Raw genomic sequence first — 24,100 nt, 5'->3', positions numbered from 1 at the left:
GGTGAGGTAGTTTGGGGCAGCATTATGAATGGCTTTGTATGTCAGTGTTAGTAGTTTGAATTTAATGTGTTGGGCAATCGGGAGCCAGTGGAGGGAATGACAGAGGGGGGTGGCAGAAGTGGAGCGGTTGGTAAGGTGGATGAGTCTGGCCGCAGAGTTCAGGATAGACTGAAGCAGGGATAGTCTGCGATGAGGTAGGCCGGTGAGAAGGGAGTTGCAGTAGTCCAGACGTGAGATAATAAGGGAGTGAACGAGTTGTTTAGTAGTGTCTGGGGTTAGGAACGAACGTATTTTGGAGATGTTGTGGAGGTGGAGCCTGCATGAGTTTGCCAATGATTGGACATGGGGTTGGAAGGACAGGTTTGAGTCTAGAGTGACACCTAGGACTTTGGCTTGTGGGGTGGCATTGTCGGTCATGATGGAGAGGGTGGGGGGGGGGCACGGGCTGGGGGGAAAATCAGGAACTCGGTTTTGGAAAGGTTTAATTTAAGGAGATGGAGCGACATACAGTCTTATATGTCGTTCAGTAGGTGGGTGATACGAGCGGAGACTGAAGGGGTGAGGGGTGGAGAGGTAAATTTTTGTGTCATCAGCATAGAGGTGATAGTTGAAGCCGTGGGAGTGTATCAGTTTGCCGAGGGAGGAGGTGTAGATGGAGAAGAGAAGGGGGCCGAGGACCGAGCCTTGGGGGACCCCAACAGAGAGGGGGAGGTGGTAGTATTATAGGTAATGCTGAAGGAGCGTTGGGAAAGATAGGAGGAGAGCCAGCAGAGAGCGGAGTCTCTGATGCTTAGGGAGTGTAGTTTGTTAAGGAGGAGGGGGTGGTCGACTGTGTCGAAGGCCGCGGAGAGGTCGAGAAGTAAGAGAACTGAGTAGTGGCCATTAGCTTTGGCGGTTAGCAGGTCATTAGTGATTTTGAGTAGGGCGATTTCGGTGGACTGTAGGGGACGGAAGCCAGACTGTAGTGGATCAAGGAGGTTGCTGTCAGTGAGGTGGGCGCTTAGGCGATTGTAGACTAAGCGCTCAAGGAGCTTGGAAGTAAATGGCAGCAGGGAGATGGGTCTAAGGTTGTTCAGGTCGGTGGGGTCCATGGAGGGTTTTTTGAGTATGGGAGTGATGTGCGCATACTTTAGGGGGGAGGGGAATGCGCCAGTAGAGAGGGAGAGATTGAAGATGTGGGTGAGGGAGCGTAGGATGGAGGAGGGGGGTGACCAGAGAAGTTGTGTGGGGACAGGTCAAGGTGTTGAGGCGGGCTTCTGAGAAGACCTTAGTGACCTCCTCAGTGGTAGTAAGGCTGAAGGATCGGAGTGTTGGGGAGTGTATAGTGTGCGGGATGTTCGGTGTGGTGGGGGGTAGGGCGGTTAATGAGGGAATAACACACACCTGGCCATGGGACAGCTGAGAAGCCAAATGTCCCATTACTTTTGGTCCCTTAACAAGTAGGAGGCACATATGCAAACTGTTGTAATTCCTACACCGTTCACCTGATTTGGATGTAAATACCCTCAAATTAAAGCTGATAGTCTGCAGTTAAAGCACATCTTGTTGGTTTCATTTCAAATCCATTGTGGTGGTGTATAGAGCCAAAAATGTTAGAATTGTGTCGATGTCCCAATATTTATGGACCTGACTGTATATTGGGGTTCAATGTCAAGTGGAGATGTCACAGAGAGACAATCCCAAACCACATAAGGTTAAAGGACTTTCTGCCCATGTTTACTGGTCAGCATGCCACAAACAAAAGGATTCCCCCACAGGGGTAAGATACACAGTCCAACAACAAAAGTCCAGTATCACAGTTTTAAGCCTCCTGGCTAGTAAATAGACCTCACTGGGTCTGCTCCAGTCCTACAGACAGTCCTTGCCAGTGCTTAGCCCCTTGCATCCTGCTACAGACCTCTCACTGCCATCCATTTAACTTATGAACCTAAAAATTATATGTGGCAGATACAGGGAAACAGAAAAACTGTTATTAAAAAATGACATCTCTCTCTCTCTATATATACTGTATATATATATATACACACACACACAAACATTTCTAAAATATAAATCAGTCAAACATAGCTCTGTATAGAATGAAAGTATGATATTGTATGTACTTATGCAACATAAACTGGACTTTAATAGATTAAACATCACACCAATTTCATAGCCAAAAGTTTGTGGACACCTGACCATCACACCAATTTCATGGGCAAAAGTTTGTGGACACCTGACCATCACACCAATTTCATGGGCAAAAGTTTGTGGACACCTGACCATCACACCAATTTCATGGGCAAAAGTGTGTGGACACCTGACCATCACATCAATTTCATGGGCAAAAGTGTGTGTGGACACCTGACCATCACACTAACTTCATGGTCAAAAGCATTGGGTTTGGGTGTTCCCAGTAAATAGTACTATTACCACTACAGCTCATTTTCAACAGTTGTACACTTCCGACCTTGTGGCAATAATTTGGGGGAAGGACGTTTTCTGTTCCAGCATGACTGTGCCCCTGTGTATAAGTCCAGCTCCATAACGACATGGTTTGATGGGTTTAGTTTAAAAGAATATGAATGTCCTGCATGAAGCCCCACCCTCAACTGTTTTAACCATCTATAGGTTGTATTGGAACACAGGTCTTCTTGTCTGAAATCAGTACTTATTCTCACAGTCTTTTGGCTGAATGGGCATATGTTTCTTTACAGATGCACCTCAAAATCCTTTCCTGATAAGGGGGTGAATGGAATGTTTACCACAATAGATGTGATGGTCAGGTGTCCATGTAGTGTAAGTTCTACATAATCCAACATGTGTCTTGCTAGAGTATATGAGTGTTAAACCATACTGGCTCTTCTTTGTTTTTCCTTGTCACAGATCCACCAGAGTTCAGTGACAGTTCCTGTCCGGACTCGATTGTATGGGTAGAGGGAGAGGAAAGGATGTTTGGTTGTAGGTCTGAAGGGAACCCAACTCCTAAAGAAGAGTGCAGCTTCAACAACATGTCTCTTCAATCTTCGACATCCTTCCATGCAAAAAGAAATATGTCTGCAGCCTATACATGCCAAGCATCAAATCTTATAGGAACCATGAAAAAATCTGTGAAAGTTACAGTGCAATGTATGTATATACTATCAAACAATGAATGAAAGATTGTATTCTTTAAGTTGCTGTGGCCATACCTGAGGTTGCCTTATGAAGATAATGATATAATCAAAAGTATCAAACTGGCAGTCAACTGACTGATTTTTTTTTTTGCTGATAGCAATTGAAGTCTCCAAGACACCCGAGGCTAGCAATGGCTGCCAAATCTTCATGGGCTGTATGATAATGCACATTATTGGGAAATTCATTTGTTAACCACTTGCCCTCGGCCCCTCCTGAGGATTTACCACCCTTCCTGACCAGGCCTTTTTTTGCTATTCAGCGCTGCAACTGGTAATTGCACAATCATGCAATGCTGTACCCAAACAAAATTTGTCTTTTTTTTCACACAAATAGAGCTTTCTTTTGGTGGTATTTGATCACCTGTGCGCTTTTTATTTTTTGTGCTATAAACAAAAAAAGACCAGAAATTTAGAAAAAAATATTATTTTCTCATTTCTGTCATAAAAAATATCCAAAAAACTCAAATTTCGTCATAACTTTAGTACAAAATGTATTCTGCTACATGTTTTTGGTGAAAAAAATCCCAATAAGTGTATATTGATTGCTTTGTGTGAAAGTTATAGCGTCTACAAACTATGGTATAGATAATGGAATTTATGCCATTTTTTGCAACACAGCGCTGCACTAGTTTAACTGACAATTGCGTGGTCATGCAATGCTGTACATAAATGAAATTTAAATTCTTTTTTTCACACAATTAGAGCTTTCTTTTGGTGGCATTTGATCACCTGTGCGATTTTTATTTTTCGCCATCTTGGTACACCAGTGTGCATTCAGTACACCTATGTAAGGTGGTGTGTAAAGCATGTCAATATCTGCTGAAATGTGAGTTAGAACTTGGAGTTTTTTTACCTACATTAATTAAATATACAGTGTTGCACTATGGAGGATCTTTGTTTTTTCATTGTATGATCCCAACATCATGTATATATATATAGGGCATATACATTGCTACCTGTGCATGGAGGACTAGCTGAAACTGAAGGAAAGACCATTGGGGCTTGTGGAACATATCTTATCTGGAGAGTGCATGCAGGATTCTGGGTGATCCAAAAAGCGTTTTGGCCCCTGTGGGTCGCAGGGGGAAGGTGAGCAGGCATGCCTGCCAGTTAGGATTATCACTCACCACTTGCACCAACACAGGAGCATGCTTGGAAAAGTTATTTATTGTGTGTTTTTTTGCCACTTATGAATATACTGGCTCATTATGGACGTTGGCAAGCATCACTATTGTTATAGGTTTATATTGATCACCCACATGTGGTAGTCTATATCCCTTCATAGGGAATCACTGTGTTTCACTTATTTTTGAATGATCACTTGGACGTAGGTTCAATGTTGAACCTTGTTTGCACTATTAATCACTTGTAAATGTCACTTGATAGATCCGATTGATCTAAACACCAATATAACTCTAAGTATATTGATATATATTGATTCATGTTCTAAAATATTTTTTACATCTACTTAGTAGATATACAGCGCTACATCAATATTACATAAGTGTATATTGATTGCTTCATGTGAAAGTTAGTGTCTACAAACTATGGTATACATACTGCAATTTACACCATTTTTTGCAACACAGCGCTGCACTAGTTTAACGGACAATTGCGCGGTCATGCAATGCTATACATAAATTAAATTTATGTCCTTTTTTTCACAAAATTAGAGCTTTCTTTTGGTGGTATTTGATCACCTGTGCACTTTTTATTTTTTGCGCTATAAATGAAAAAAGACCAAAAATTTTGATAAAAAACTATATTTTTCGGCTATAAAAAATATATAGTAAACTCAAATTTTGTCATAAATGTATGCCAAAATGTATTCAGCTACATGTTTTTGGTTAAAAAAATCCCAATAAGTATTTATTGATTGCTTTGTGTGAACGTTATAGCATCTACAAACTATGGCATAGATACTGCAATTTACGCCATTTTTTGCTATACAGAGCTGCACTAGTTTAACTGACAATTGTGCGGTTATGCAATAAAGTACATAAATGAAATTTCTGTCCCTTTTTTCACGCAAATATAGCTTTCTTTTGGTGGTATTTGATCACCTGTGCGCTCTTTATTTTTGTGCTATAAACAAAAAAAGACCGGAAATTTTGAAAAAGAAAAATATTTTCTCATTTCTGTCATAAAAAATATCCAAAAAACTTAAATTTTGTCATAAATTTAGGCCAAAATGTATATGTGTATATTGATTGCTTTGTGTGAAAGTTATAACATCACATTTCATGAGGTGATAAAATTCCAGGATGGTACAAACACCATAAGCTATCTGCTGAGAGGCATATTGAGTCCATGGAAGATTTATTTTTTTTCCACAAGTTTTTGAAAAATTACAAAAAAAATTTTTTTTGTTTACACAAAGTTGTCACTTAAATGATATATTCCTCACAGAAGCCATGGGTATATGTGGAATTACACCTCAAAATACATTCTGCTACTTCTACTGAGTAGGGGGGTACCACATCTGTGAGACTTTTTGGGAGTATAGCCACATACAGGAACCTGAAATCCAATGACCACTTTGAAAACTTGAAGGAGCGTAACTTCCTTGTTTCACTTCCTCACTACCTATCACAGTTTGCCAGAATAGCACCAAACTCCAAGGAATTTAAAAAGAGGCATGGGAAGTATTTTGCAGATCTAATTTTTTTCTCACAAGGTTTTGAAACATAAAAAAGAAAAGAAAAAATATGTTTTTGTTTTCTTTCTTCATTTTCCAAAAACTTGTGGCAACAAACAAGATCTGAAAAATACTCACCATGCTTCTTATCAAATTCCTTGGGGTGTCTACTTTCCAAAAAGGGGTCATTTGGGGGGTTTGGTGCTATCTTGGCATTTCAGGGCCTCCGAAACTGTAGGTAGTCAGGAAGTGTAATGAGGAAATAAAGCTCGTTAAAAGTCTGAAGACGCTTATTGGATTTTGGTTAGACTGCCAAAATGTCTCTCACATGTGGTACCCCCATACTCAGGAGAAGTATCAGAATGTATTTTGGGGAGTAATTCCACATATACCCATGGCATGTGTGAGCAATAAATAATTTAAGAGACAATTTTGTGTAAAAAAAAATAAAATTTATTGTCATTTTCCAAAAACTTGTGGTAAAAAAATAAATACTTCTATTCACTCAACATGTCTCTAAGCAAATAGTTTGGGGTGTCTACTTTCCAAAAAGGGGTAATTTTGGGGGATGGGGGGCATTTTTTAGGGCATTAGAGGTTTATGCCACACATCACTCACTCTTCTAACCACCTGAAGATCAAGCCTTTTCTAACACTTTTTGTTCACATGAAAAAAAATCAGTACTTTTGCTAGGAAATTACTTTGAACCCCCAAACATTATATATCTTTTTACATCAGACACCCTAGTGAATAAAATGGTGGATGCTACAATTTTTTATGCCACATAGTACTCGCGCAGCAATTTTTCAAACAGAGATTTTTGCAAAAAATACAATTTTTTTACTGTTAATGAACAAAAACACAATATATTGGCCAATTATTTGGTAACATATAAAAGATGATGGTATGCTGAGTAAAGGGATACCAAACATGACTGCGAATGCCCTGTGCAATGGCGACAAACTGCATACATTTTTAATATCCATAGGCAATGCTTTAAAAGTCTTTAGAAGCTACGATTTTATATTTACAGAGGTCTAGAGCTAGAATTACTGCCCTTGATCTGATGTTCGCGGCAATACCTCACATGCATGGTGCAACTGCTGTTTACATACCGGCACAGGGTCAGCTTTCGAGCATACAGGTGCGTGTGCATGAGGGGAGACAAGGGTGCTTTTTTTTTTAAGTTATTTTGATTTTTTAAATTATTTTTACACGACCCCTTTTATGTTTTTTTTAATCACTTTTAATGCTATCACAGGGAATGCAAATATCCCCTATAACTTCAATTGGCATTGTCATATATTCTGTTTTGAGAAATATGGGGTCTATCAGACTCTACATCTTTCCTCTGCCCTTACATTATCTAATCTCACCAAGATCGGTGCGATCAGATGCTTTCCCAGGTTACAAATGGCGCTGTTTATATCCTACGAAACTGAAGTGATGAAATGCTCGTAGCTTCCGAATTCTTAGACTATAGAGATGATTGGCACCATTCCGGTCTCCAATCAGCTCTATGGTCAGCTGGCAGAAACACCGGCTGCATTCTCAGGTTCCCCCAATGGCACCAGACTGCCCGAGAGGGCCGTGGAAGGCAGTGGGGGAGGGGGACATCATCTCCCGCTGCTTGTAAAAGCAATCCCGCAGCTAATTAGCCACTAGGATTGCTTTTATATGAAAGTCGATCGCTGGCTAAAAAAAACAATACCAGGATGATGCCTGCAGCTGTAGGCGTCATCCTGGTATAACCATTCAAAGTCCAGTGATGTACCAGTACGTCGCTGGTCCTTGTTGGGTATATATACTATGTTCTTTTTTTTTTTGTATGCAGCCAGTGGACTGAATGAAAAAAAGAGAAGAAATCTCTGCCAGAAAAAGTGTGTGGTATGCCCACCATTAGAATATACCGCCCTGCATCCACCCACTTCTAATGGTGGCCACACATTAGGCCACACGGTGCCACATGCACCGGTTCCAAAATTGTACAAATGTCTAAATAGTGTCACGCTTGAATAAAAATTGTCCACGTATAAGTGGTACCCCATATGGAAAAAGGATGACACCAAGTTCCAAAGTATCTTGCCACTGCTCCCCATGTAGTCTGGGCATCCGGGGGGCTCCACGTGACTTTTCCCTCGTAAATCCGAAACTTATAAGTATAGCCTGTTGTCCACTCACTGGTCTTCTAATTCTTGACCCCATATCTGGCACTCTTGCTGGGGAGAAATTGTTTGAATGCAAGGCGGCCAGAAAAATTAATGAGGGACTCATCAGCGTAGATGTTTTGCTGGGAAGTATAGACATCTGCAAATTTTTGGTTAAGGTGATTTGCGAGGGGCTGAATTTTGTGGAGCCGATCAAATTCAGGGTCACCCCGAGGATGACAGAGTGTATTGTCATTTAAATGCATAAAACACATTATACTCTCATATGATGATGATGAATCGGGTCTGTAGACAATACAACTGCAATTAATTTTTTAGTAATGCCCATGTTGTACATTTGGAAACCGTAATGGGTTTCCATGCGAATGGTCTGGCAAAGTTTCAATTTGGGTTGGCGGCGATAAATTGTGCATATAAATTGCTTTGATCCACAATTAATGCTCCAAAAAATCAAGGGGAGTAGTTAAATTTACTGTTTCCACCTGAATTCCGGGTTGGGCAGTGAATGGGGGAAGTACAGGTGCTGATTCTGTGAACACTGCAGTTTTGTGTGCAATGTATCAAGTGACAGTGACCTACTAACACTGCGCTTGCTGGGGTTAAATGTGATGACTGGTGTACTGACGGGCAATCTGACGCTATCTGGGAGGGGCGTGAAAACCATGAGAGCGCGAATCACGTATATATATATATATAAATATATACAGTCATGGCCGAAATTGTTGGCACCCTTGATATTTTTCCTGAAAATCAAGTATTTCACACAAAAAAGGTATTGCATTAACACATGTTTTGCTATACACATGTTTATTCCCTTTGTATGTATTGGAACAAATATAAAACAGAGGCAGAAAAGCAAATATGACATAATGTCACACAAAACCCCAAAAATGGGCTGGACAAAAGTATTGGCACCCTTAACTTAATATTTGGTTGCACACCCTTTGGAAAACATAACTGAAATCAGTCGCTTCCTATAACCATCAATAAGCTTCTGACACCTCTCACCCGGAATTTTGGACCACTCTTCCTTTGCAAACAGCTCCAGGTCTCTCTTATTGGAAGGACACCTTTTCCCAACAGCAATTTTAAGATCTCTCCACAGGTGTTCAATGGGATTTAGATCTGGGCTCATTGCTGGCCACTTCAGAACTCTCCAGCGCTTCTTTGCCATCCATTTCTGAGTGCTTTTTGACGTATGTTTGGGGTCATTGTCCTGCTGGAAGACCCAGGATCTTGGACGCAAACCCAGCTTTCTGACACTGGGCCCTACAGTGCGACCCAAAATCCTTTGGTAATCCTCAGATTTCATGATGCCTTGCACACAGTCAAGGCACCCAGTGCCAGAGGCAGCAAAACAACCCCAAAACATCATTGAACCTCCACCATATTTTACCGTAGGTACTGTGTTTTGTTCTTTGTAGGCCTCATTCCGTTTTCGGTAAACAGTAGAATGATGTGCTTTACCGAAAAGCTCTATCTTGGTCTCATCTGTCCACAAGACGTTTTCCCAGAAGGCTTTTGGCTTACTCAAGTACATTTTGGCAAACTGTAGTCTTGCTTTTTTATGTCTCTGTGTCAGCAGTGGGGTCCTCCTGGGTCTCCTGCCATAGCGTTTCATTTCATTTAAATGTCGACGGATAGTTCGCGCTGACACTGATGCTCCCTGAGCCTGCAGGACAGCTTGAATGTCTTTGGAACATGTTTGGGGCTGCTTATCCACCATCCGGACTATTCTGCGTTGCAATCTTTCATCAATTTTCCTCATCCGTCCACGACCAGGGAGATTAGCTACAGTGCCATGGGTTGCAAACTTCTTGATAATGTTGCGCACTGTGGACAAAGGCAAATCTAGTTCTCTGGAGATGGACTTGTAACCTTGAGATTGTTGATATTTTGCCACAATTTTGGTTCTCAGGTCCTCAGACAGTTCTCGTCTCCTCTTTCTGTTGTCCATGCTTAGTGTGGCACAGACAGACACACAATGCAAAGGTTAAGTGAACGTCTCTCCTTTTTATCTGCTTTCAGGTGTGATTTCTATATTGCCCACACCTGTTACTTGCCCCAGGTGAGTTTACAGGAGCATCACATGCTTGTAACATTCTTATTTATCCGCAGTTGTGAAAGGGTGCCAATACTTTTGTCCAGCCCATTTTTGGAGGTTTGTGTGACATTATGTCGAATTTGCTTTCTTTCCTCCCTTTTTTTGTTTTGTCCCAATACACACAAAGGGAATAAACATGTGTATAGCAAAACATGTGTTAATGCAATACGTTTCGTGAGAAATACATGATTTCCTGGAGAAATATCAAGGGTGCCAACAATTTCGGCCATGACTGTATATGATTTAGCACAACTGTGCCGCACTGTAGCAGTATTTCTGCTTTAGGGCGGTCAGGAAGCGATTACAGAAGCGGTTTGTGTTACGTCACTGCGTTACTTTAACTGACAATTGCGTGGTCATGCAACGCTGCACCCAGATGAAATTTACGTCCTTTTTTCCCATGAATTGAGCTTTCTTTCTATGATATTTGATTGCCTGTGCATTTTTTATTTTTTACGCTATAAAAAAAGGACTGACAATTTTGAGAAAAAAACAATATTTTGAACTTTTTGCTCTAAAACATGTCCAGTAAAAAAAATTTTAAATCAAATTTTGTCATAAATTTAGCCCAAAATGTATTCTGCAACATGTCTTTGCTAAAAAAAATCCCAATACGGGTAAATTAATTGGTTTAAGTTATAGTGTTTACAAATGGCGGTATATATACTGGAATTTTTTTTTAGACTAATAATGGTGGCGATCAGCAATTTATGGCGGGACTGCGGCAGGCATTCTGACCATGGGTGGGGGGAACTGACTTGGAGTCACTGACATCCCTAGTGACACCTATATAGTGATCAGTGCAAAAAAAAAAGCACTGACACTACTAATGGCACTAGGGAGGAAGTAGTTAACATGTGGAGGCAATCAAAGGGTTAACTGTGTGATGGAAGTGTTTTACTAGGGGAAGGGGGGTTGTGCTTAACTGTAAGCACACTGATCCGGAAGGCTGAGCTCAGCCATCCCAATCAGTGTGCCCAAACTTACAGGGAGGAGAGTTGCATTGTAAACAATGCAGCCCTCCTCTTCATCTGTGTTTGCCGGTAACACTGGGCTCTGGTGGATAACACTGGTCGGGACCCGGTGATTGACACCCGCAGCCACGATCAGGTAGGGTGGTTGCACACACCCCCAACCCGGAAATGCGAAATCACGTATATATATACATGATTTTGCGCAGCGTTGCCGCCCTGCTGCACTAAAAGTACTGTGGCTGGTTGGCAACTGGTTAGCAGAAGACACAGGTAACAACAGAATCTTCAATTGCAACCACCAGAATGGGTCCTATATCAGAAGAAACAATGCCAATTACTTGCTTGTGTGTTATGTGTCCATGTTATGTGTCCATGTTATGTGTTCATGTTATGTGTCCATGCTATGTGTCCATGCTATGTGTCCATGTTATGTGTCCATGCTGTGTGTCCATGTTATGTGTCCATGCTATGTGTCCATGTTATGTGTCCATGTTATGTGTCCATGTTATGTGTCCATGTTATGTGTCCATGCTATGTGTTCATGTTATGTGTCCATGCTATGTGTCCATGCTATGTGTCCATGCTATGTGTCCATGTTATGTGTCCATGTTATGTGTCCATGTTGTGTGTCCATGCTGTGTGTTCATGTTGTGTGTCCATGTTATGTGTCCATGCTATGTGTCCATGTTATGTGTCCATGTTATGTGTCCATGTTATGTGTCCATGCATTGACTTGCATTTTACAAGTGCGCTAAAACGCAGATCAACGCAAGTCAACGTGCGTTAAAGCGCGACTAAAGTGCATGGAAACGTGCATCCATTTTCCATTCAAGTCAGTGTGAAATCGCCATAAAAGAGTTTTAGGGCCACCATAGAAACACAGTCCAAATGCGTTCTGAATGCGTTTCTGCATGCATATGTTTGATGCATTCCAGTGCATTTTTGATGCATTCTTGTGTGTTTTTTCCCCCTTTTTTTTTGTTCATCTTACATAAGGACAAGTGCATTCTGGTGCGTTTTTTGTGCGTTTATGTGCGGTCCACTGTGTTTTCATTTGTTTAGCTGTGTTCCAGTACAATTCAATGCAGAAAATATGCAGCATGTTCTACTTTTTGTTTTTCTGCACTGGAACTGACTGCACTGGTGTGAACCATTGAATCCCATATAATCTACTGTCCATGTGTTTTTGATGCAGAAAAAAATAAACGCAGTGCATTGCATCTGGTGAGAACTGGTCCTCAGTCCCCATTTGCACTTGAGCATTTTGAAGTACACTTGTACACACATTTTATTTTTAGGCATTTTCAGACTTGATCTTTCTTGTTTAACCAATGGAAAGCTAGTTACCAAGAGGAGGAGGGCAATAAATTACACACATTTTCAGACACTGTCTACAGGGACCAAAAACAAGTGACTCTGCCCCAGAAGAGCTCATGTACTTTTGTGAGCTTTGAGTTTTTAATGACACGATGCACAGGTGTAAACAGGCACCACTGAATACAATGGTAACTTGATATTGAGCATTGAAACACTTCAGAAAATGCACTTCAAATCATTCAAGTGTGAATGGGGTCTTAAAACAAGCCCTCATTAACTCTTGTAGCTGCATGTATTGTAGAATAATTAGATCTCAAAGGTCACAGCAGAGATTGTAAAGTTTTGTTTCACTCAGTCTCTAACAACTTGCAGGATCTGCTGTGTCTTTACATTAGAAGGTTAGCAGGTTACCTAAATTCTGCTGGCAGAGAAAATAGGTAGAGAGGAGCTGTAATCTTTGCACCTCTATTGTGAAATTTGGAGATGAATATCTTCACAGTGCCTACAGCTACAGAGATTAGTGAGGACTTGCTTTAAAGTTCTTTTAATGTTTGTTATGTAAGAATATATGTAAATATGTTTATGTCCATAGTTTGAGCACAGGTACACTTTAAATGCCAAGTATTCCTAGAAATCTTCGTAAATTTTATTTTGAAATGTGGTTTAAAATATTTTTGAACCATCTTTTGTGTTTCAGACCCACCAGGAATACCAACAGTACGCATTTCAACAACAGCAGCAATTAGTACGGGAGGTTCTGTCAATTTAACTTGTCATTCAGATGCTCTGCCCCCTCCTACATACAGCTGGGAAATCCCACCTCATGCCCAAGTGGACTTCTCCAAAGACAATAGATCCATCAACATTAGAGAAGCATCATCTTACCATAACGGAATGTACACCTGCCACGTCAAGAACAAACATGGCCATTCATCTGCACCACAGGATTTCAAAGTTACAAGTGGTAAGTGACACTGGTAAGGATTAATAGGTATATCAAGTATAGCCTACAGAGTTTACAAGCAGCGCCACCTCATGGCAAAATAACATACTGCATTGTATACTTGGCAAACATTGCTACTGATCCAGTGCTTCTCTATGAACCTAGTCTGGTCAGACTTCTGTAGGTGGGGGTCCATTAAAATACAATAAAGTGTATTTTTTCCCCAAAATATTTCCCTTTAAAAAACCGCTGTGCAGATTCCGTGTGACATAAAAAAATCGCAACCATTTTATTCCCTAGGGCTGCTGCTTAAAAATATATAATGTTTAGGGGATCTATGTAATTTTCTAGCAAAAAAAATGTAGAGAGAAATGTCAGAATTGGCCCGGTATTGAGGGGATTAAATAATCTTTTTATTTGTAAATGTCAATGTTGCTGTAGTAGATTGTATTCATCGAACAGGCGTGCCACTTCACAGCAGGGTCAGGGCATCCCCCAGGTTGTTTTTTAACAGAGTTTTGCATTTTTAGTGTTTCACTTCGATCATTACTAAAATCCCCACTCACCATCAAACACAATTTTTTCTTTTTTTTGGTACATGTTCCCCAGGCCAGTGCCCAACCCCCTAGGTCAGTGGTTCTCAACCTTCCTAATGCCGTGACCCTTTAATACAGTTCCTCATGTTGTGGTGACCCCCAACCATAAAATTATTTACCCAGTAATTATAATTCATGAGTGTCGTTTTACCTCCAATACTGCTGCTTTCAACACAGTAGCTGCTTTCAACACAGCAGCTGCTTTCAACACAGTAGCTGCTCTTTACACATCGGAAATATGTGTTTTTTGATGGTCTTAGGGGACCCCTGTGAAAGGGTCGTTCGACCCCCAAAGGGGTCGCGACCCACAGGTTGAGAACCACTGCCCTAGGTCATTGTTTGACATTCTATTGCCTATTGGCATAGAAATTTTAATTTTTTTTCAGCTTACATTGACTTCAGTAGGGTTCAGATTTGGTACCTAGTAATGTTTGCTAAACCAATTATGTTCGACTCATCACTACTAACTAGGAAAGATGTGAGTGTCACAAGCAGGCCTGGCAAATGTATTATCTAGTAAATATGTATTTCATGCATGTACTTAGCTCTTTGCCTGGACCTCAGCTTTAATATTTAGCTCAAAAATGGCAATATATAAAACAATATACTCAGTAATTCAAAATGTAAAATATAATATGTTTTACATCTGAAATTCAGGTGCATGTTATACTTTTGTGTAAAGAAATATTAAACTGATTTGTTCTTTTTTCCTGTTTTACAGATAACACTACACTTTTGACCGCTCTTGTGTGTGTTGGAGTACTGATTTTGGTAGTTTTCATAATAGGAGTCATCTGCTACTATCTACATCAAAAAGACAGAACAGGGGCTTATTCTGTGGAACAAAATTCTAATGGTAGGGATGTTCTTATGAAAGAAATATAACAGCCTAGGTGTTTGGGTCCTTTATTTACTTTGACTTTCTGAATGCGTAGCCAGACTGAACCCTGATGCCCAACACAGACCCTTATACATACCACCCGGAATAAGTGTCATGTAAGAAGAGGGTCTTGTCAAAAACTCAATGTCATGTAAGAAGAAGGCCTTGTCAAAAACTCATGGCACTTCCATCTATGAACACTCTGGCTGCAACAATTTTTTGTACACATTTTTAATAGTGTCTCTTTGGTGTAACCCTTTGCTGCACCCATTCTAATGTACAGAATCAGATTTTGAACACGTCCCTCTTTGAAGGCTCCCAAAATGTGGGTGTGGAGCTTGTGTTTAGAGGGTCCTGTATCGTATGCCTTTCAGTTGTATGCTGCCATTTTCTTCCCATTAGAACATCATGGACCCTAAAAATTCTGGATGGCTTCAACAATTCGTTTTGTACAGTTTTTAAATAGTATCTGTTTGATGTAACCCATTGCTGCACCCATTCTAATGTACAGAGTCAGATTTTGAACAAGCTGTCCCTCTTTGAAGGCTCCTAAAATCTGGGTGTGAAGCTTGTGTTTAGAGGTCCCTATATCCTGTATCTTTCAATTATAAGCTACCATCTTCTTCCTATTAGGACATGTACAGTTTTTTTTAATAGTATCTGTTTGATGTAACCCATTCTAATGTAAAGCTACCATCTTCTTCCTATTAGGACATCATATGAAATTGTGGAAGGCATCAACAATTCTTTTTGTACAGTTTTCTTTAATAGTGCCGATTTAACGCAACCCACTGCTAACTTTTTGCATGCCACCATTTTCTTCCCATTAGAACATCATGGACCTTAAAATTCTATATTTATTCAACAATTCTTTTTGTTCAGTTTTTTAATAGCATCTGTTTGATGTACCCCATTACTGCACCCATTCTAATGTACAGAGTCAGATTTTGAACAAGCTGTCCCTCTTTGAAGGCTCCCAAGATCTGGGTGTGGAGCTTGTGATTAGAGGGCCCTGTATCCTGTGTCTTTCAAATGTAAGCTACCATCTTCTTCCTATTATGACATCATATGGACTTCAAAAATTGTGGAAGGCATCAACAGTTCTTTTTGTAGATATTCTTTTAATGGTGCTGATTTAATGTAACCATTGCTGTCCCCATTCTAATCTACAAAGTCAGATTTCGAATAAGCCCATTTTTGAGGGCTCCCAAAATCTGAGTGTGGACCTTGTGTTTAAAGGATCCTGTATCCTATATTTTTCAGTTGTATGCTGACATCTTTTTCCTGTTAGGACATATAATAAATGTTAACAAATCCAGAGAGCTGAAACAATTCATTTTGTACATATTTTGATTATTTTCAAATAGTCGCAAAAAACGCATGCCTAAATGCACCCCACTTGGAGGACTGCTAAAATCTTTTATTTACTTGTAAGGCTGCATTAACTGAAATTCTATGCAGATCAAAGGCCATCCCTTTAATTGAATATATAGTAAATACAATGTACCAATATTATTGTTAAATTGGATTTCTTGCTGAACCTTCTGAACAATGTTCAGACACTTCCAAATCCACAACTTACACAACAGCAGCTGCACCTGCTTCTGATCTACAGAGTAAGATTTGCCAGCAATTGCAGCTGTGGAGCAGTGGCTGGTATTAGAATCACCTTGGACAATATTCCTCCCCCAGGAGGATTATATAGATTTCTGGACAAATGATATACCGCTTTCTCTCTATCTTTTTGTATGGGGATAAACAATATCCACTAGGATTGGGTAGAATTTTGGCTACCTATGGTATACCATCAACCAATAGCCTTATACGGTGCTGTATCCTTGTGGTCCCTTCATTTATCCTGCAGATTGTCCCCAGATGTCAAGAAAACAATGGACATGATTTTAGTATGGCAGACATTATGGTCTATTAATATTTTCTAAAAAAAATACATATATTCCAACTACTGAAGAAGTATCTACGAAATGCATCGAGCGCAATCTCATCACCAAGCAACTACATTAATCTTAAAGATGATGTAACAATATAATTTATGGTGTTTGTGCGGTGATGGAGGGTAGCGGTCATTAGGATATCTTTGCAGACTTATGTCAGCCTTCTAGAATACTTTTTATGACATATATGTTTGAATTGGTTTCTCATACAAAAGTGATTTTATGGAGATGGTGTCTACTATCTATTAGCAACTGTTCATCTTTAGTGTGTAGGTCTACACAATCATCTCAGCAACTCCAGTGGAGAGATTTATTTGCTTTCCTGCCTCTTAAATACCACAGTTTTGACGAAAGGATCCCATTTTCACTTTAGATTTTTACATTTGTTTTCAATTATGAATTCAGTAAGACAAATAGGATTTATGACAGGACTATTATTTTTGGCCCTAAATAGCATCAAGCATAGTTCCATCCCTTATCTCTATTGCATAATTGCATAAATGGTGTACTTCCTGCAGTGCCCTTGTAATCTGTTGGTAGAACCACGTGGGCACTGAAAGTTAGGATTAAAGAATTTGGAATATTAGGAAAGGGTTAAAAAATTACTCACCTCCTATTACATTTTTCCAAATTACACAATAAAAAAAATATAGTGTCACCACGGCTGCCAAGCAGGTCATAGCCAAATCATGGAAATCCCCATCCCTATGCACAACGGCTGTTAAGAATAAGGTTACACAGGCTATGATCCATGCCAAAGTGGAAGCCACCATCTTGGATACTATCCCCAAGTTTGTGACAATCTGGAACCCATGGGTGGAATGTTTCCTCCCACCAAATTTTGATGATTCCCTCGTCCTTCCATGATATATCCAACCTCATTGCCCTGACCCTTCATTAAGCCGTTCTTCATTATAATATGTCTCGAACCATCCTACGCCGCCCTAGGAGCCACACATCCTTTTCTCAGTCCTCTACTCCCTCCCCAACCCTTCCTTTTCCTACTGCCCCCTACTCTACTCCCCCCCAACCCTTCCACACTTGCTTTTCCCTTCTTTTTTCTTGAAACCTTAACATGATCTCTGGGAGAGCACCCCCATATCTACAGTATGCTTTGACTATATTTGACCTTATGTGGTTCATTTACTAAAGCTGGAGCGTGCAAAATCAGGCTCACTTCTGCATAGAAGCCAATCAGCTTCCAGGTTTTATTGTCAAAGCTTAATTGAACAAGCTGAGGTTAGAAGCTGATTGGTTTCTATGCAGAAGTGAGCCTGATTTTGCACTCTCCAGCTTTAGTAAATAAACCCCTATATGTCAACATACTGTTTTGCTTTCCTTCAACCATCTAAGATGTTGCATTTTATGTTTCTGTGCTTTACTCCCCACCTTTATATGGACATCATACATGCTCTCACTCACTATTTGTTCTGTACATATGATTACTGATTGTCCTATGCCTATGTTTTTCATCCCCTGTAAAACAATAAAATGTTTGAACAAAAAATAAAAAATATCTAGTGATCTGAGGAATATAGGGATTGATGAACTGGGATGGAACAGGTGAGGATGAGATAAGACTAAATTAGAGACACTGCAAAGATCATTTGGAAATGTTAGTATCACGTTCCTGGTGCTGGAGGCCACTGGAGAGAGGGATTCCCTTGCGGCTATGTTCCAGACTCCTCTGGAGATGGGACAGAAGGAGTCAGGCCCAAAGTAACATGGGTAGCTTGCAGGAGTGCTTTTAGAGATGATCTGACCAAGGATGCTTGTCAGAGGTACACCCAGGAGCACAGCTGATTCACTGGAATAGTGTCTGCAGACGGGTTGTGCCCGTGAGTGATAGCAGGCCTTCAGAGGAGCAGAGGACAGCAGAGTAGTAGGTTCGGTGCCAGGGTCAGATACTAGGTGGGGATTAGAGCAGACATAGTCAGATGGATAGCCGGGGTCATACACAGAAAAGCAAGTTAGAATATCCATTAGCTAAGCCGGGGTCATACACTGGAGAGGAGGTGAGAATATCCGTTACCCAAGCCGGGGTCATACACAGGAGAGCAAGTGAGAATATCCGCTAGCCAAGCCTGGGTCATACACAAGAGCAAGTGAGAATATCTGTTAGCCAAGCCGGGGTCATACACAGGAGAGCAAGTGAGAATATCCATTAGCTAAGCCGGGTTCATACACAGGAGAGCAATTGAGAATATCCTCTAGCCAAGCCGGGGTCATACACAGGAGAGCAAGTGAGAACATCCGTTACCTAAGCCGGGGTCATACACAGGAGAGCAAGTGAGAATATCCGTTAGCCAAGCCGGGGTCATACACAGGAGAGCAAGTGAGAAAATCCTCTAGCCAAGCCGGGGTCATACACAGGAGAGCAAGTGAAAATATCCGCTAGCCAAGCCGGGGTCATACACAGGAGAGCAAGTGAGAATATCCGTTAGCCAAGCCGGGGTTATACACAGGAGAGCAAGTGAGAATATCCTCTAGCCAAGCCGGGGTCATACACAGGAGAGCAAGTGAGAATATCCTTTAGCCAAGCCGGGGTCATACACAGGAGAGCAAGTGAGAATATCCTCTAGCCAAGCCGGGGTCATACACAGGAGAGCAAGTGAGAATATCCGCTAGCCAAGCCAGGGTCATACACAGGAGAGCAAGTGAGAATATCCTCTAGCCAAGCCGGGGTCATACACAGGAGAGCAAGTGAGAATATCCGCTAGCCAAGCCGGGGTCATACACAGGATAGCAAGTGAGAATATCCTCTAGCCAAGCCGGGGTCATACACAGGAGAGCAAGTGAGAATATCCGCTAGCCAAGCCGGGGTCATACACAGGATAGCAAGTGAGAATATCCGTTACCCAAGCCAGGGTCATACACAGGAGAGCAAGTGAGAACATCCGTTACCCAAGCCGGGGTCATACACAGGATAGCAAGTGAGAATATCCGTTACCCAAGCCAGGGTCATACACAGGAGAGCAAGTGAGAACATCCGTTACCCAAGCCGGGGTCATACACAGGATAGCAAGTGAGAATATCCGTTACCCAAGCCAGGGTCATACACAGGAGAGCAAGTGAGAACATCCGTTACCCAAGCCGGGGTCATACACTGGAGAGCAAGTGAGAATATCCGTTAGCCAAGCCGGGGTCATACACAGGATAGCAAGTGAGAATATCCGCTAGCCAAGCCCAGGTCATACACAGCAGAGCAATTGAGAATATCCTCTAGCCAAGCCGGGGTCATACACAGGAGAGCAAGTGAGAATATCCTCTAGCCAAGCCAGGGTCATACACAGGAGAGCAAGTGAGAATATCCTCTAGCCAAGCCCAGGTCATACACAGGATAGCAAGTGAGAATATCCTCTAACCAAGCCGGGGTCATACACAGGAGAGCAAGTGAGAATATCCGTTACCCAAGCCGGGGTCATACACAGGAGAGCAAGTGAGAATATCCTTTACCCAAGCCGGGGTCATACACTGGAGAGCAAGTGAGAATAGCCATTAGCCAAGCCTGGGTCATACACTGGAGAGCAAGTGAGAATATCCGTTAGCCAAGCCAGGGTCATACACAGAAGAGCAATTGAGAATATCCTCTAGCCAAGCCATAGTCATACACAGGAAAGCAAGTGAGAATATCCGCTAGCCAAGCCGGGGTCATACACAGAAGAACAATTGAGAATATCCACTAGCCAAGCCTGGGTCATACACAGGAGAGCAAGTGAAAAGATCCGCTAGCCAAGCCGGGGTCATACACAGGAGAGCAAGTGAGAATATCCTCTAGCCAAGCCAGGATCATACACAGGAGAGCAAGTGAGAATATTCATTAGCCAAGCCGGGGTCATACACAGGAGAGCAAGTGAGAATATCCTCTAGCCAAGCCAGGGTCATACACAGGAGAGCAAGTAAGAATATCTGTTAGCCAAGCCGGGGTCATACACAGGAGAGGAGGTGAGCCAAGCCAAGCCAAGGTCAGATCAGGAGACAGGCAGGGAAGACAGGTCCAGGAACAAGCCGAGTCAGTAACAACAGATCACAATAGCAAGGGAACACAGCACAAAGGTACTGGGGAGCCAGAGACCAACCAACAATTTGACAGAGTGATGGGCTTCCTTATCAAGGCCGTCTGGCACCAAACAGGGCTAATGCGTGCATAACTGTGCGCATGCGTGTTCTGGCTTGTATCCGTGTGCCAGTGCACATAGATGTTCGCCTGTGTGCATTTCTGCGGCCATGCAAGATACTGGCAAGAATGCCAGGTCTCCGCGTACCTCTGCTGTGGACAAAGCCCTGACAGTTAGTTCCTGGTGGTCAGAATATTTATGTAGACATGAACTCTTTTGTTGCTAAAAATCCATTGTATCTGTTATTTGTTTTATTATTACTTTGTATTTTTTTAATATATGAATTTGTTATAATCATGTGTAGGAATAGTTATTTATTATGGTTGATGATATTAAGCTAGGGTTAGATATGTTTGCGTTTTTGTTTTTTTAGGATGATGATGTCACTGGAGGTCAGGCATCTGTCCATGGGCTGATTATATTCTTAAATAATATATTGAACATCACATTGTTAGCCCCTGATGAAAACCTAGTGGCCAAAAACATTTAGGGTGGAGCAACCAATAGTGACATCAGATGCTATTAGCACATTGTGTATGATCTGGACTTTTGCATGTTCTTTGTGACCTTTGTTTTTAAAGCCTAACACTGGCCATACATGGATCATGGTGGATCAAACAGATTCTTCCATGCACTAAGACAAGGTGGATGGAGGAGTCCTCCCTGCTGTGTTATTGTATTCTGACAGCAGGGACTCCCTTGCTGTTAGAATGCGCTGGATCGGTGCTGGAGCCGGTTGGCTGCTGATGCTGATCAAGCAAAACTTTTCCAACAGTCCAGTTTGAGAGAAGTCAATCATTAGATCATTATGCCAAAATCATTTGCATGGGCATCATGAATAATCACCATATTGTGTCTAATATGTTTATTTCCTATGATAGTCCATCTGATGATCATAATATGATACTGTATTTTCCTGGAAGAGCTCCAATATGGTCACTAGATGGAGCTGACAATAATAGAAATAAGGCTCGGTTCACACTGCCACGACTTGGGATCCGACTTGTGAGACCCCCAAGTCGCATGACATGTGAAATCCCATGTTAGTCAATGAGAGCCGTCTTAATTAGCACTACTGAAGTCACTCCGACTTTAGAGAAGGTTCCTGTCCTACTTCAAGGTGACTTCTATCCAACTTGTGCCCATAGACTTTAATGGAAGTCGCCTCCAAGTCGGATCCTCCTCTATATTGATGTGATTTGGATCCAACATTACAGGAAGATTACCCAGAATTCCCTGAAAGTTACTTCAGAGTTGCTTCAAAGTAGTACTCAAGTCTCCTGGCAAAGTCGCCCTTTCAGGTCGCAGTAGTGTGAGCCAAGACTAAATCAAATAGAGACAATAAAGCGATTATTCATGACAGCTGTGCGGATGCACGAGGTATTTGTGTAGCAATGTTTTTCATAAATAGACCACTAAATTTTTTCCAGATTGACTGAACATCTGCTTTTGTGTGTCTTGGGGTGTCAGAGCAAAAGCTGATTACCAAGCTGATAAGAAATATCAATGTTATTGGACACTTTACAGGAACCTATGATCAAATCGCACTGTCCTAACCATGGGAGACTTTTATGATAACTGGCATGAGTATTACTTGGTACGATCCCTGGGAGAAAAAGAAAAACGTATAACCATGGGAGGATTGTGGTACAACTTTTGTTTTCTGATTTATGTCTGTTCAGCAACTGTTTTATAGCCTTTAATATAGCAGAAATGCATGACTGTAATTGGTAATATGTTTTATGTAACAGATTTTGCTATTAAAGATTTTTTTTTTCTTAAAAGTGTTTCTTATTAATGCACATTTGCCCTTTAAAAACCCAACAGACAGCCATTTTCCCAGACGGTTTTTTTTTGCACTTCTATTAAAGTTTCAGGATGTAGTATTCATATTTGCCAGAGGATGGAGCCATTGCTTAGGTTAGATGGGAAGACTTTCCAGACATTGCTTGTACTATGGAAGGAATAAATCAGTGGTCTCCAACCTGTGGCTCCGGGGCCAGATGTGGCTCTTTCCTTGCCTTTATCCAGCCCTTGGGACACACTTCCTCCTATTGACACTAATATGTGGCCATAATTCTTGTCACTAATATCAACAGTTGGGCACTATTCCTATAACTGACCTCATCAATGGGGCACTATATTTCACTATACTTCCCATTGACACCAATGATTGGGCACTATTCCTCCCACTGACACCAATGATGTGGCACTATTCCTCCCACTGACACCAATGATTGGGCACTGTTCCTCCCACTGACAACAATGATTGGGCACTATTCCTCCCACTGACACGAATGATTGGGCACTATTCCTCCCACTAATACCAATGATGGGGCACTATTCCTCCCACTGACACCAATGATTGGGCACTATTCCTCCCAATGATACCAATGATTGGGCACTATTCCTTCCACTGACACCAATGTCTGGGCACTATTCCTTCCACTGACACCAATGATTGGGCACTATTCCTCCCACTGATACCAATGATTGGGCACTATTCCTCCCACTGATACCAATGTCTGGGCACTATTCCTTCCACTGACACCAATGATTGGGCACTATTCCTTCTACTGACACCAATGATTGGGCACTATTCCTCCAACTGACACCAATGATGGGGCACTATTCCTTCCACTGAAACCAATGATTGGGCACTATTCCTCCCACTAATACCAATGATGGGGCACTATTCCTCCCACTGACTCCAATGATGGGGAACTATTCCTCCCACTAATACCAATGATGGGGCACTATTCCTCCCACTAATACCAATGATGGGGCACTATTCCTCCCACTGATACCAATGATGGGGCACTATTCCTCCCACTGATACCAATGATGGGGCACTATTCCCCCCACTGATACCAATGATGGGGCACTATTCCTCCCACTGATACCAATGATGGGGCACTATTCTTCCCACTGATACCAATGATGGGGCACTATTCCTCCCAATAATACCAATGATGGGGCACTATTCCTCCCACTAATACCAATGATAGGGTTTTGTTTGCTGCCATTGATGCCAGGGCATTTTCTACTCCCACTGGCCACCATCTGGCCCCCACAAAGTCTGAAGGACAATAAACTGACCCTTTGTTTGGAAAGTTTGGAGACCCCTAGATTAAACTATACAGCAAGTGCTGATAATGACATACATGGGGAACTACATCACACTGATGGCATGTTTACTTCCACACTTCAGCTTTATCGCTTGTTTAGAATTGCAGTTTGGGGGAGGGCGTTTCC

The 24,100-nt window shown here is 41.6% G+C and overlaps 1 protein-coding gene across 1 annotated transcript in view; it reads left to right on the top strand.

Annotated features, from left to right (window-relative positions):
• The window catches only part of LOC149441197 (intercellular adhesion molecule 5-like), a 95,681-nt gene extending 73,052 nt beyond the window's left edge, over positions 1–22,629 (top strand). The window contains exons 6-8 of the mRNA XM_089657638.1: positions 2,866–3,108; positions 13,054–13,320; positions 14,617–22,629. Of these exons, the coding sequence (XP_089513764.1) occupies positions 2,866–3,108; positions 13,054–13,320; positions 14,617–14,780 (674 nt within the window). The 3' untranslated portion in view covers positions 14,781–22,629. The remainder of the gene's footprint in view (positions 1–2,865; positions 3,109–13,053; positions 13,321–14,616) is intronic.
• The last annotated feature ends 1,471 nt before the right edge of the window (positions 22,630–24,100 follow it).

Source organism: Staurois parvus, unplaced genomic scaffold, assembly GCF_062004578.1.
Source record: "Staurois parvus isolate SC_StPar_1 unplaced genomic scaffold, SC_StPar_1.0 ptg001014l, whole genome shotgun sequence".
NCBI lineage: Eukaryota > Metazoa > Chordata > Amphibia > Anura > Ranidae > Staurois > Staurois parvus.
This window is presented reverse-complemented; position numbering and strand designations above follow the sequence as displayed.